This window comes from Cynara cardunculus (genome assembly GCF_001531365.2).
Source record: "Cynara cardunculus var. scolymus isolate 2C chromosome LG 9, CcrdV1, whole genome shotgun sequence".
In the NCBI taxonomy this organism is placed as follows: Eukaryota; Viridiplantae; Streptophyta; class Magnoliopsida; order Asterales; family Asteraceae; genus Cynara; species Cynara cardunculus.
Window position 1 is genome coordinate 4,004,799 of NC_037536.1, and position 16,511 is coordinate 4,021,309.

Below are 16,511 nucleotides of genomic sequence, written 5' to 3' on the forward strand. Positions count from 1 at the left end.
AGAGGAAGGCGATGGACCAGAGGCTGCTGAAATGACTAAGTCTGGAAGAAGACCAGAGGCGATGAATTGGTCCAGAGGCGATGAATTGGTCCAGAGGCGATGAAAATGGACAAGAGGCAATGAATTGATCCAGAGGCGATGAAAATGGACCAGAGGCGATGAATTGGTCCAGAGGCGATGAAAATGGACCAGAGGCGATGAATTGGTCCAGAGGCGATAAAAATGGACCAGAGGCGATGAATTGGTCCAGAGGCGATGAAAATGGACGAGAGGCGATGAATTGGTCCAGATGCGATGAAAATGAAACAGAGGCGATGAATTGGTCCAGAGGCGATGAAAATGGACCAGAGGCGATGAATTGGTCCAGAGGCGATGAAAATGGACCAGAGGCGATGAAAATGGACCAACCCTTGGAAACATACAGATCTGGGCATAACATTAACTAACCTCAAAATATGGGATATTAATTTTCCAGAAAACTTCAAAATATCCATTCTATTTTAGTGATAAAATCACCCAAAACACAATTCCAAACCGGATATAACGGAGTTTTTACTCACAACTCGAATTATGTAGCAAAAGTATACGGGACATATTTATAACCGAAACAAGACTATATATAAGATATACTTACTACATCTATGAGATGTCGTAATAAGCTACAATTTACCAAAAACAAGATTGATATCTTCAAGTTCCCCGATAAATCTTCAAGTCAAACAACGGGTTCCTTCTTTTTGTCCGTCTTCTTTTCTGAGAGAGGTTGCCACTTAAATGGTAAGCCAACACTTAGTGACTTAAATAGTTAAGTATTACATATCAATATCGCACATGTTTATAAACATACATAATAAACTCTTATCAATAAAAGAGTTCAAGATATCATCCAGATGCAAACCGAGACTTACAAGAAACCGAGTGAACAATTACGTACCGGATGCTAAGATCAAAGAATTCCATATTCAAATCACCATAGTATACCATACCATTGATGCTCAATACAACAAGGAGACAGGATCAACAACCAAATATATTCAGCAACGTTAGAATACCAATAAATATCAAGAAGCAAGAGATCGAATCGGTATACATAACGAGGACAGTGCATCACCCCGTCCTTCACCTCCCGGGCTCATGCCAAAGTCCAAATCAGAACCGTACATTACGGGAAACCTCGCACTGCCCGCCTTCCTCTACCGGGTATGTGCCAAGGCTCCCTACTCATTGCTCTTCCTCCTCTTCGAGCAATGAGTATTCACAACCGCAGAAAGTCTCTCCCGTCCAACCCAGGATCTTGACTTCACCATAAACTTCCGGCGTGCCACATGAAGTAGTACCCGTACTATGGCATACAATTCAAGGAACAAGACAACGAGTTCGAATCCGGGAAGCAAACCGATGTACCGAGATAGTAATATGGAAAGATTCAAGAGACGAAATCAAAGACAAGTCAAGATTGTGTGAATCAATTCAAGACCAAAAACATTCGTGTGAAAATATATATGTTCAAATTAACATGTAAGAATTAACTATATAACTCACTGGGCAACCGTATAATACCGAAAAACTTCGAATAGAGCTCACAAAGCAAGTCCATTCTACCACATTTAGATTGCTTCCAAAGTATCAAAACATGTCCTAATTACCCCCTGGAGTAAATGTACAAAATCTCATAAGCAATCAATATAAGAAACTCATGATATACACATCCTATTTGAACATTTTACTTAGATTTCTAAGTACAGCTGCTTCATGCAGAACTGTTTTGCCCATTTTAAACTCGAATTCATGCATTGATCATATAAATAAGAAATAAAATAGACTCAATTATATAACTAAGGAAATTGGCCTCACATCATTTGGATTATTTTACGATTTTATACAGATTTTTAAAGTCTGCATACTTTCAATGCATTCTTAAGTCGAAATTCTCATTTTCAAACATTTTTCTCAAACCATTTCGATTCCAAACTATTCCAACTTCTGAATCTCAACTTAATATAACATATTTGACATAAACAACCAAAATCCAACCTTTATTTTATTATTTATATTATCTCCCAAATCATTGACTTAATCAAGTCAAAGTTCATATGATGAACTTGCATAAATCTTGATAATCTCTTGAATCTAATGATCATTTCATGCCATAAACACTAAAATGCACTCATTTTATACACTTAAGATCAAACCCATATGAAACCCTAACTCTAACTCAACATGCAATCGATATAACAAGAATGTCAACCAAAAACAAGTGCAAAAATAGATTATACCTTACTTGATGATCAAATCCTTCAAAGATCTTGTACTTCCTCTTTGATTTGAGTTGAATCAAGCCTATGTGTGTGAAAATCGTACCTCTAGTGTGTGTGTGAGTTCTGGACTTAAATGACAAGAAAAATGGGCCAAAACTCCAATTTATAACGCTAAAACTCGAGTTGGGTCGGGTTGGCCCAGCTAGGTACCCATTTTGATCATCAACACTTAAATTATTCATAACTTTTCGTTCGGACCTCCGTTTTCTATGAGGTTTTCGCCTACACATTTATAAAAAGATAATCTATAACATCCAACAACAATATTCTAGAAAAGATATCCCAAGAAAATCAGTTTTACATATCTATTTGACGTAAAATTTTCCCTAATCCTCTTATATACTCCTAAGAAATATAATTCTAAAATTTCAAACCTAAACTCCCACTAAATCATAAGTTCTCTTTAACCCAATAATTAAATATACTTAGCAAATAATTTGGGCATATTAAAAATTAGATGTTACATTAAGCAGTTACCAAGTAAGTGTTTAGTAAACGTCCCCTTACTAAAGATTTTTCTAATTACTCGAAAACCGAATAATTCAAAAACGTTTTAATCCAAATCTCATTCCGTAATGAATTATTGGACTTTAGATTTTTTTTCCATACACTAAGATGCCTAAATCATCTTGTTTTTCTAGATTCATAACTCGTTAGAACAACCAACTATAATTAACAAGTCAATTTTGTCTTTAAAGTTGGTCCCTTCAACCATGCCGTATGGTTTAGGAGGGAGGACGACTTAAGTCAATATCTTGACTTTGTTATGAAGTTTGGGAGGCCTTCATGTGGACATAATGATTTGATGGGACATGCGATTACAACTCTCCTACTCGTTTGGTTTACTATAATAAAATCGATTTTATAGGACGTGTACTATGTTTTTTTTTGTTATCGTTGATGTTCGGACAGTTTGTGCACACTTCGACTGCTTTCAAGGGTCTTGGAGAGGAGTTAGGAAAATCCTCAAAGGCTCAAGCTTTATTTGTCAGTTGAGCTAACGCCATAAGGTTAAATGTCTTAATAGAATGTTTTACAAGTCCAAAGACTAAAGTGACTTATCTAAAAGTGTTATAATAAGTTTACAAAATGTTTTTCGATGTCGTAACAAGTTTTATGATTTTTTTAACAGAAAATGTCGTATTAGTTATTTTACATGATACTTTTGAGATGTGTCCTTTTTATAGAATATTTGTGTTTATAAGACACTTTTTCTAATATTGTCCTATAAAATAGCCAATACGATATTTTATTTTAAAAAGATCCTAAAAAACTTGTAACGACTCCCAAAAACATCCTATAAACTTATTGTAACATTTTTAGATGATGCTTTAGGGTTGAGTTCTATTGAGAAGAAGAGTTAAGGTGAGAAACGTAAGAAGGGATCCACATCCTTGGATGCATATTTGGATAAAATGCACCGAAATGAGATGGACCAAGATTCATTGGATCAATCACGTATCAAGTGCAATTCATGAGTGGATTTGAGATTAAAGGTGATCCACGTCTAGATCTCTCCTTACATTTCTCACCTTAACTTTCTTTCTCACACGATCCTTCGTCTGACGCTTTATCTTTTAATCATATAAACGTAAACATTAAATACTCTATTATAACATTTAAATATTTAAACGTCTTATAAACTCAATTTTATTACAATGATTTCTCTCATCCAGTTTTTGTAGATTCCCTTAGAAAAAAGTTATAACTTTATAATTTGGAAATAGAAATATACTTCTATGATAGGATGGAGTAGAACATGAAATTTAGAGTAAATTACATGATTGGTCCACGTGTTTTATATATTATGACAAATTGGGTCTCTACTTTGAAAGATTTGTAAATTATATCCCCGTGGTTTTCAGTGTATAACATTGGGTTCCTAGCTCTAACTCCATCTAAATTATTTTGTTAATTTAGTTAGTTTAGAGGGGTATTTTAGTCATTAAAACAAAAGTGTGTAAACTATAAAAACGAGTCAAAGTGGATTGTCCCACACTAGCACTTCCACGAGTTGTTCCAAAGAATCAAAACGGCCGGTCATTAATGGAATTCCTTGTCGGTTCTCTGTGAAATACTTTATTTTTATTTTCTATTAAAACGACAGGAACCAAGAATGTAATTTACTCTACTTTTTATTAAAACCATAGGGACAAATAATGTAATTTACTCCATTGTCTCCCCCATACAGTCTACTAAAACTACAGAGACCAATAATATAATTTATTATTTCTAAGTTATTTTCTGTTCCAACACTAAAGCTGAAGATCATGCTCTTCTTGACATCACTCAAAAATTGTGTTGTTGTGATGGCTTCTACTTGAAATGGTGCACGTCAGTCATCCCTTGCAATTATCAAATGTGATAACCGTAGCTCCATTCATCGCTCAAAATGATGTGTTTCACGAGTATACTGAGCATATTGAGATTGCTTGTCATTTTACAGGTCAACAATGTATTAGTGTTTCACACTGTGAAACAACACACAAGTTAAATTATTTATAATATTTCATGTGAAAATCTTAACTCTTAAAAAATCTCAAAAAGAAATATAAAACATTGGGGTTAATTTATAGAGAATAAAATTATCATTTATTTGATATAATTTTTAGGGTAAACTACAATTTTTGTCCTTGTAGTTTCAAAAAGATTGTCATTTTCATCCCTATAGTTTGTAATTTATTACTGTTTTCGTCTCTGAGACTAAATATGTTAAAACTCCTCCATCAGCTTAGAGGTATTTTAATCTTTTTGATTTTTTTGGGTTTATTAAGTATATTTTTTTTGGTATTTTTATCCTTTTTATTTAATAAAACTATAGATTTTTTGATACAAACGTTAATAGATCAAAAAATTATATTATTTTGTTATTGTTTATAATAAATAATTTTAATACAACTAGTTTTTTTTATATATTTTTGGTCAATATAGTTTTACTTTTTGAGTTTGATTTCTACCACTAACATCGTTCAAGTGCAAGACGTTGACCATCCCTCATATAAGAGTATTTTTTTTCCTTCATTAGAGACCAAATTATTATATATTTTATAGGACCACTAACATCACTGTAGACCACAAAATCTTCTGTACCATCATATCTTCCCTTTGTCTTAATCCTTCGACGTTGGATGACCTGCAAAATAAATTGTTACTATAACTGAGGGTTAGACCGAAAGGTCTAGTGAGTGAAATTCCCTCCTGCAAGCAAAACCTTCTGTAACATTTTAACACAGTTCAGAACTGAGTTTTAAATGATAACAGTATCATACATCTATCGCCGTTACACCGTCATTTCATCTATCACGGTTGCACCGCCATTTCATGATTAAAGTTCAAAACATAAGTTTTGGACAACACTGTGAGCAATGAGAGTCCAATCCGGACAATACCTTAATCGATGAAGGTTCTTATCGGACAACACTATGAGCGATGAGAGCCTAATTCGGACAACACTTTGGTCGATAAAGGTCTATATCTGACAACACTATGCGCAATGAGAGTCCAATTCGGACAACACTTTGGTCGATGAAGGTCCTTATCGGACAACACTATGAGCGATGAGAGTACAGTCCAGACAACACTTTGGTTGATAAAGGTCCTTATCGGACAACATTATGAGCAATGAGAGCCCAATCCGGAAAACACTTTGGTCGATGAAAGTCTTTATTGGACAACACTATAAGTGATGAGAGACCATTCCAGACAAGGTCCTTATCGGACAACACTATGAGCAATGAGAGCCCAATCCAGACAACTTCTTGGTCGATGAAGGTCCTTATCGGACAACACTATAAGCGATGAGAGCCCAATCCGGACAACACTTTGGTCGATGAAGGTCCTTATTGGACAACATTATGAGCCATGAGAGCCCAATCCGGATAACACTTTGGTCGATGAAGGTCCTTATCGGCCAACGCTATTATCAATGAAGGGTTCTTACCGTATGAAGCTTTATGCAATGAAATATTGTAACAGAGTTGGTATAATGTAATTTTGATACCAATATACCACTAACTATTATCATACACACCAGAGTATACTACAAGAAATGTAATACTCATATTTACCAAAACAATGTAAAAACTCACCTTGGCCTAATATCTTAATGAATATTCTGTTTCCTTTCCTTTTGATAAGTTGCCAAAGTTACTTTCTAAAACCCGAAAACTTTTTCAGTCACCTCCCATTTACTATAAATAGTAAGTAAAGAAGAAAAGGGGGGTTTGAGGCGGTTCATGGACATGCACCCCCCACCCTACATGAAAACCCACTAATCTCACAAATTATTGGACCAAAATTGAATTACCACAAGGAGGTGACTAAATGTTTCACCATTGGTCCCTCATCTTCCATTAAATACCAGATTTTTTCCTTGAACTTTTCATTGCTATTTATTTTCGAGACCCAACTAACTATAGCTTAACACCAAACATTAAAATATCCTCCCGTTAGAAGAATTCCATCCTGGAATTCCACTAAGTAAACAAATGGGGATATTTTACACGCGTCTCAAACTCGGGTTCGCAAGTGGCTTCCGGCCCCTTATGATAATGCCATTGAACTTTCACTAACCCGATCTATTTATTTCTTAGTGCTTTTACTTTGAAATCCGTGATGCCTTCAGGGGTCTCTTCATAGCACAACTTTTCATCATTTTGATTTCTACAGCTACTTTTGGGTTTGCTAGACATTTCCTTAGGTTTGATACATGAAAAGTGTTATGAATACCACTTAACCCTATAGGAAGTTCTAGTTTGTATGCCACTTGTCCAACTCGTTCAAGGATAGGGAACGATCAAATATACCTTGGGCTCAACTTACCCTTATTTCCAAAACGAATAACCTCTTTTTAGGGTGATACTTTCAACGTCACTTTATTATCAACTTGGAACTCAATCGTTTTACGACATTTATCAGTGCAACTTTTCTGCCAATCCTGGACTACTTGCACTCATTCACGAATCTGATTAATCTTGTCTGCCGTCAACTGAATGATATCAGGTCCAACCAACTATTTCTCGCCCACTTCGTTCCAACACAACGGTGTTCGACATTTTTGCCCATACAATACTTCAAAATGTGATGCTTGGATACTCGAGTGATAACTATTATTGTAGGAGAACTCAATAAAAGGCAAATAACTATCCCATGATCCTCCAAAGTCAATAACACATGCCTGAAGCATGTCTTAGAGCGTTTGGATCGTTCGTTCACTTTGTCCAACGATCTGTGGATGATAAGTCGTGCTTAACTTTATTTGTGAACCCAATTCTCTTTGAAAACACTTCAAAACATAGACGTGAATCGACTATCTCGATCAGAAATAATGGGTAATGAAACACCATGATGTGTTTCCACTTAATCAATATACAGTTTCGCTAGCCGGCCCATAGAATACGAGTCTTTCATCGGTAAGAAATGAGCAGACTTAGATAATTGATCCACAATAACCCATATAGCATCAAAACCCTTCGGTGTTCTAGGTAATTTGATTATGAAATCCATAGTAATGTGATCTCATTTCCAAATCGGAATTTCTAACGATTGCAACTTAACATAGGGTCAATGATGCTCTATCTTCACTTGCATGCATGTCATACACTGATCAACATGCCTTGCTATATCGTTTTTGATACTCGGCCACCAGTAGTATTGTTTCGTATCTCGATACATTTTATTCGTACCTGGGTGGATAGAAAAATGAGATTTGTGAGCTTTACTCAAAATTCTTTCTCTGATATTACCATAACATTGGACCTAGACTCTTTCTGAAAACACAACAAATCTCGATTGTCTTTTATTAACTCGGATAACACCCCACCAAGTCGTTTTTGCTTGATCTTGTCTTCTCTCACAGCTTTGCTTTGAAATCTTTGCAGTTTTTCGTAAATACTTGGCAATAACTCAGCTCTTAATATTGTAGCTTTAATTGTACTATTCTTTTCTTTATGGCTTAACGCATCAGCTACCACATTAGCCTTGCTTGGATGATACAAGATCTCGCAATCATAATCATTAACCAACTCTAACCATCGTCTTTGGCTCATATTCTGAGGGGTTGGAATATTGATAAAAAGCCTAAATATGCAAAATAAATTGAGAACTTTAAACAATAACGAATAAATTCTAGTAATGAGTATAACTAGTTCTTTATCAAATCATGTATCATTGACTTGTATAAAAACATTTTCTCAATAGATTTTAGACTGGTCGTGAGTGTCGACACGTGTCAAACACTCCGCTTGTCTTTATAATTAAACAAGCACGAGAAGCTCGATAGATTAGTTCCTAATTGATTAAGTTAATTCTAGTCACGGACATAAAATTCAACCTACCAATTGCCTTAAGCAATAAACAAGCACCAATCCTAACTAATGAACGGAAACCCCGAACATTTAAGCTAGATTACACAGTCCTATAATGCAAATCAATGAACTTGGTTGTCTATTGATGCACTATTTGCTACCAAGTGGATATTAAGAACGATTACAGATTCCTAATCACAACTAGCAATTCAAATTTAGGATAAAGGATTCAAGGGATCCTTCTCAAAACCAAAATCCCAAAAATGAAGAACGATTCTGAACAAGAATTGTGCAAATAAAATTCAATTAAGGTTCAATGTTAAACAAGTCTCAACAAAATTCAATTCAAATTAGCTATAATCCCATCACTAGAAACAGAAAATTAGCAACTCATAATTCTAATTTGAAACAGAAATTAAACTTACTGATGGTAGAAAGCAGTAGAGCATGAAGAACTGAAATTGAGAAATCCAAAATCGACTCCAAAAATCTGAAAATCTGTTTACTAGTTCTTCCCGTATTATGGTTCGTCTCTATCTCTCGATCGATAGCTTCTCCTTCTAAAAATCCTCTCAATTGACAGCCCTCTTAACAGCTCTTGTTTGCTACTACTTCCCAGTCGAGAGCTTCTAAAACCCCTCAATCGACAAGTTTTGTTTCTCCTCCTCTAGATTTCTGCTCCTCTCGATTTCTCTCCTCTCCATTTCTCCTCAATCGACTTCTTCCTTTTAATTGCCATCTCTCTTTCCATGATCTCGCGTCTCTCTCTCTCTCGATGCCCACGTTGCTTCTGCACGATGTCAAAAACAAAGACCGACTGTTTCTCTTTTGGGTTGGTGTTGCTGTCTCCTCTTATGGGCTGCTGCTTCCTCTTATGGGCTGCTGTCTCCTCTTATGGGCTGCTGCTTCCTTTTATGGGCTGCTGCTTCCTTTCTTTTTTTCTCTTCTTTTTGAGCTAAACAGGGCCGTTTGGACACACAAATTGTTTGGCAGCAGCTAGGCTGTTTGGATGCAGCTTGGCTGTTGTTTGGAGACAGCAGCAGTGATGTTTGGTTACTGCAGCAGTGCTGTTTGGATACAGCTACAGGACTGTTTGGCTATTGTTTGGACCATAAAACAACTAATCAACACATTTTTTTTCTCAACTTCAATGGTCCCATATAGTTAGATTAACTTAAATTAAATTGGCCCTTTTTAATCATATATTTAACATTAATTGCAAGGTAACTTTGACATAAAAAATGTGTAAATTTGTACTTGTCAAATTCCCCCACACTTGGATCATTGTTCGTCCCGGCAATGACTTGAGTTAACACGTAGTTATAAAAAATCGAATCTAACAAGAGCATCAACACATATAGCATAATGTGAACTCGAGATTCGCAACTAAGCATCGAAATGTGGGTATACATGCAATTCAAGTAGACGCAAGCTAATCTCAAGAACTCTCACGAACGGGATTAACGAAGCAACACTCGATTCACTCCTTGGGTTAAAGTGTATCACTCAATCCGTCACTACACTAACATGTATCTACCATAAGCTTGAAAAACCTCTCACTCTCCACTACTTGGATAAAATACATGCTTATAAATCAAAAGGTCTTAAAAGGTGTAACGAAAAACTAGGCTTGGGATACGGTAGGGAAATATATAGGAAAAGTGACACTAGGCCTAACGCCAACGGAGAATCCGGCTACTCAACCGCACTTTATTTATTTATTTATTTTTTCACAAAGGACTTTTGTATCCATCTTTGAAGGTCATTCCTTTTCGAACGATAGGGAATAGAGATGAAACGCTTATATTCAACCGTATCGTCATTTTCGTCGTCTATTTTATTTTTTATTGACGATGTAATTTTGCTCTTCACATATATATTTTTTTTTCTTTTTGAATTTTCTTTTTTTCTTTTGTTTTTTTTTTCTTTCTTTCCTTCCCCAACATACAAATTCTACTTTCAAGTATAAAGGGACATTGGAATCACTCCATTGGTGCTTAGTCGGGTGAGTCGTGTTTGGATTAATTTATGATGTGGGCGATAAACGAAATAGGCTAAGGCTCAAAGTGGTATACAAAAGGGATAATGACAACATAAGGGGTGGGCTCAAGGCTAGTGGTTTAACACAATAATGAGCAAACAATGGTCTTTATCATGTTTATTAGCATGTAGTTATCATGTAGTCTTAAGGAGAGAAAGATCAAGTTCTAGAGATGCACATCTAGGAATGACGCAATCACATAAGAAATGAATTTGAGACTAATATCAAGTATTTAATCTAAATAAGCTCAAAGTCTCACGGTGTTCAAAACTAACTCAAGAGATTAGCAATAGTCTACTTTGACCGATATGCTACCACTAATTGACTCTAAGTGCCATCAATCAAGCTCAATCATGCTATACATGCATCCAAACTTATCGTCATCAACAATTTAAGCTCAATAAAACCATGCTAACACATTGTCAAAATGGACGAAGACCCTCATTTAAGCACAAAATTTGCAAAAAGCAAAAATTTGACCCCTAAAACCATTTATATACCCAATTCATGCAAATAACCCCCAACCCCACAATTAATTCATACATTGTCCTCAAGGTATGCAATAAGTAGAGGACACTCTAAGAAATGAAGGAAAAGGAACAGAAAACTCCCCTAATTTGATGAGTGACCTCCCAATGTAAGAATCCGTGGAGATGGGTGCGTCTCTTCGAGCGTCCAACATTCGGGGTGAACCTGAGAACATAGAAATCGAAGGGTGAAATTGGAGAATCTAAAAGCAAACTAAATGAATGAAAGCAATAAAGAATAAGAAATGGAAATTTGTGGGTTGTCTCCCACGCAGCGCCTCTCTTTTATGTCTTTGGCTAGACCATTCTCGGTTCAATTCTTGTAGCTTGGCATGTCCAAAGCTACCTTCTCTAAATCCCCTCCATCAAAGCCTTCATAGAACGAATTTAGCCTATGGCCGTTAACTTTGAAAATCTTCCCCGTAGATAGACTTTGTAAGAATCCGTGGAGATGGGTGCGTCTCTTCGAGCGTCCAACATTCGGGAAGAACCTGAGAACATAGAAATCCAAGGGTGAAATTGGAGAATCTAAAAGCAAACTAAATAAATGAAAGCAATAAAGAATAAGAAATGGAAATTCGTGGGTTGCCTCCCACTCAGCGCCTCTCTTTTATGTCTTTGGCTAGACCATTCTCGGTTCAATTCTTGTAGCTTGGCGTGTCCAAAGCTACCTTCTCTAAATCCCCTCCATCAAAGCCTTCATAGAACGACTTTAGCCTATGGCCGTTAACTTTGAAAATCTTCCCCGTAGATAGACTTTGTATCTCTACTGCACCATGCTCAAAAACAGTTAAAACGACAAAAGGTCCTATCCGTCTGGACCTTAACTTACCGGGAAATAACTTAATCTAGAGTGATATAGGAGAACTTTCTTACCTTTAGTGAAAGACTTACGTGAAATACGAGAGTCATGGAACGCCTTGGTCTTCGCCTTATAGATGCGAGCATTTTCGTAGGCGTCGTTCTGTATCTCCTCTAACTCTTGAATTTGAAGCTTCCTATGCAATCCCGCTTCATCCAAATCCATATTGCATTTCTTCACTGCCCAATACGCCTTATGCTCTAATTCCACAAGGAGGTGGCAAGGTTTACCGTACACTAAATGGAAAGGAGACATATCTATAGGTGTCTTGTAGGCCGAACGATAGGCCCACAAAGCGTGAGTAAGCCTTAAGCTCCAGTTTTTCCGGTTGGGATTCACAGTCTTCTCCAAAATGGACTTGATCTCTTTATTTGATACCTCGGCTTGTCCGTTTGACTGTGGATGGTAAGCGGTGATAATGCGGTGGATAACCCCATATTTCTTGAATAGCACGCCGATGACCTTGTTGCAAAAATGGGTGCCTCGATCACTGATTATGGCCTTAGGCGTCCCAAACCTGGAAAATATGTGAGATTTGACAAAATCTGCAACTACACGAGAATCATCAGTTCGAGTGGCCTTTGCCTCAACCCATTTTGAGACATAGTCTACGGCTAAAATAATGTAAAGATTACCACAAGATCCAGAAAAAGGCCCCATTCCACGCCCCAAACATCAAAAATATCACATACTAGCATAGGAAATTAGGGCATTTGATTCTGGGAACTAATGTTTCCCGTCATTTGGCACCTCTAGCAACTCTTACAAAAGCGAAAACAATCTCGCATAAGGGTCGGCCAATACAACCCACCCTCAAGTACCTTCCGGTATGTGCGCTTATGGCCAAAGTGGCCCCCACAAGCATGGGAGTGACAAAACTGTAAAACAGACTGAAACTCCCCTTGGGGCACACATCGCCGGATAACTTGGTCCGAACAATATTTCCGAAGGTATGGCTCGTCCCACATGTAGAGACGAGCCTCTCTCCTAATCTTTCTCTATCGGGTCTAGATAACTCACTTGGGAAGCTCGTTGAAACCAAATAATTAACAATGTCTGCATACCATGGGGTTTCGCCTGAAACGGAGAAAAGGTGCTCATCTGGAAACTCATCAGTGAGTCGGCTTGGCTTTCCATCCAATACTAGCCGGCTAAGGTGGTCGGCAACAAAATTTTTAGCTCCGCTCTTATCTCTAATCTCCAAATCAAACTCTTGGAGTAAGAGAATCCACCTTATCAACCTTGGCTTTGCGTCTTTCTTCTTGAGCGGGTATTTCAATGTGGCATGATCTGAAAAGACAATCACTTTAGTGCCAAGCAGATAAGATCTAAACTTTTCTAAAGCAAAAACAACTGCTAGTAACTCTTTCTCAGTGGTTGAGTAGTTACATTATGCACTATCAAGTGATCGTGATGCATAATAGATAACATAAGAGCTCTTACCGTCTTTCTGTCCCAATACCGCCCCCACAGCGTGATTGCTAGCATCACACATAATCTCAAATGGTTGTTGCCAATTTGGAGGTCAGATGATAGGGTGCAGAAGTAAGTCTGTCTTTCAACAAATCAAATGAACTCTTACATACCTCATTAAAGACAAAGTCTACCTCTTTTTGTAGAAGTTCACAAAGGGGTCGAGTGATCTTCGAGAAGTCTTTAATGAAACGCTGGTAGAAACCTGCATGACCAAGAAAAGAACGGACCTCTCTAACACTCGAGAGGTAAGGAAAGAATTTAATAACATCGATCTTTACCTTGTCAACCTCTATACCCCTTTCCAAGATAACTTGACCAAATACTATACCTTGGTTGACCATGAAGTGACATTTTTCGTAATTTAAAACCAAATTAGTTTTAATGCACCTCTTTAAAATTTTGGTCAAGTTATCTAAGCATGAACTAAACGAATCACCATAAACTGTGAAATCGTCCATAAAAACCTCAATAATATTCTTTACATATTCTGAAAATATACTCATCATACATCGTTGGATGTCGCCGGTGCATTGCAAAGACCGAAAGGCATCCTTCGGTAGGTGAATGTACCAAAGGGGCATGTGAATGTGGTCTTCTCTTGGTCCTCTCTAGCCACCGGTATCTGATGAAAACCTGAATAACCATCCAAAAAACAATAGTGAGTACGACCGGCTAACCTTTCTAACATTTGGTCTATGAATGGAAGGGGAAAATGGTATTTTCTAGTTGATGAATTAAGCTTACGATAATCACTACATACTCTCCATCCGTTTTGAACACGGGTGGGCACTAACTCACCTTCGGCATTCTCTACCACAGTAATGCCAGTTTTCTTAGGGACTACCTGGACCGGGCTTACCCACTTGTTATCAGATATTGGGTAGATCATATTGGCATCTAAAAGCTTGAGTTTCTCCTTCTTGACAACTTCCACCATCGGTGGTTCAACCTCCTTTGCGCCTCTCAGAATGGCTTGTACTCCTCCTCTAATAGAATCTTGTGCTGGCAAAGTGAGGGACTAAGGCCCTTGATGTCGGTGATGGACCATCCAATCGCCCTCTTGTGCTCCTTCAAAACATCCACAAGCTATCTTTCCTCCTTCGGTGATAGTGTGGCGGATATGATCACCGGAAGAGTCTCTTTATCTCCCAAGTAGGCATACTTCAGATGGTGTGGTAGCGTCTTCAACTCTAGCTCGGGTGCCTGTTCAACAGAAGGCAAAAGTCTAGTGTGAGATATGGGTAAATCTATTTTAAAGACTTCATACCTTCGCTTTGGTACTCGCCCTTTCTCCATCCAGGACACCAATTCTGCAAAATCACCATCAAGCTTGTACTCTTGAGCAAGCTTTTTCAAACTTCCACTCGTTAAATCCTTGTCTAGAATCACTTCTAACATATCCTCCTTAGATAGATCAAACATAGTATCAGATAAAGACTCGATAATATCAACAAAGCATAAAGATGAAACATCACTCGGATATCACATGGCATCATATATATTAAATTTAATCATCTCGCCATCAAATTCCATGGTCAAACTACCACTATGGACATCTATCTTAGTCTTAGAGGTTTTCAAAAATGGTTTACCTAGCAAAAGCATTTCGGCCTTGGAGGCATTTTTCTCCTCCATATCTATAACATATAAATCTGCCGAAAAGACCAACTCATTCACTTGAACTAGCACGTCCTCTAATACCCCTTTAGGGTAGAAAATAGACCTATCCGCTAGTTGGATTACCACACCGGTTAGCTTTAGGGGTCGTACATCCAAAGATGAGTAAATGGCATATGGCATAACATTAATTGATGCCCCCAAATCCAACATAGCTTGATTAATCGAGACATTACCTACCTTACAAGGTATGGTAAACATGCCCGGGTCTTTACACTTTGGTGGTAACTGTTTTTGCAAAACAGCGGACACATTTTGACTCATACTTATATTTTCATTACCCTTTAGTTTCCTTTTATTTGTACAAAGCTCTTTCAAAAACTTAGCATATCTAGGAACTTGCTTAATTGCATCTAATAAAGGGATGTTTACCTGAACTTTTCGGAATGTGTCAAGGATCTCTTTCTCTTCGTTCTCCCGCTTTGTCTTCTCAAACCGGCTCAGGAATGGCGGTGCTTGAACTATCACTTCGGGTGTCTTCTTCTTTGAATCCTCTTCTTTGACATCCTTTGCACCCGAAGTGGATGTCTTGACTTCTAACTCATCTTCTTCCTCATGAACCTTTTCTTTCTTCTTCTTTCCAACCTCTTGAAGCTCTTTTCCGTTTCTCAAAGTGACGGCACTCACATTTGCCTTCGGATTCATCTCCGTTTGAGATGGCAATTTACCTTTGTTTGCCAATTGGCCAACAGTGGCCTGAAGGTCCTGAATACTTGTCTGAGTTTCCTGTTGAAATTTCACCATGTTAGCAGCCATAGAATTAACTACATCCTCTAATGACATACCTGAGCCACTAGGAGCTTGCGGTGACACTTGATGTTGGGCACCCAGCTGAAATGGTGCCTTCGGTTGATGTTGTTGTTGAAAGCCTGGCGGTGCTTGGAATTGTTGAGATTGAAATTGTTGACGCGGCTGGAATGAACCTCTTTGCTGAAATTGCTGACCTTGTCATTGCCTCGGGGCATAGCTCAGATTCGAATGTTACCTCCAACCGAGGTTGTATGTGCTCGAGAAAGGGTCGGGAACCCAGTTGTTTGAGTTCTGAAAGTTTCCACCCCCAATGGCGTTCACTTGCTCTTCTTCTTCATGTAAAGTCGGGAATGCATCGGTGGGATGTGCCACTGATGAGCAAAATCCACATGCCTTGACTTGAGGCATATTACCCATGGCAATCTGTTTCACACGGTTAGTCAAATCAGTTATTTTAGTTTCTAAAGATTTAACATGTACCTCACTAGCGTTTCGGCCAACGTCACTTCGTACTCCAAATTGCTGGGAGTTTTCCGCCATGGTATCTATCAAGGT

General features: G+C 37.7%; 1 protein-coding gene across 1 annotated transcript; it reads right to left on the bottom strand.

Annotated features, from left to right (window-relative positions):
• Window positions 1–15,011: 15,011 nt before the first annotated feature.
• LOC112517677 lies at window positions 15,012–16,171 on the bottom strand. Its single transcript, XM_025125063.1, has 2 exons — window positions 15,992–16,171; window positions 15,012–15,932 (listed from the first exon to the last, which is right to left on the bottom strand). The coding sequence occupies exons 1-2, from the start codon at window positions 16,169–16,171 to the stop codon at window positions 15,012–15,014; spliced, it is 1,101 nt and encodes a 366-aa protein (XP_024980831.1).
• Between the last annotated feature and the right edge of the window lie 340 nt (window positions 16,172–16,511).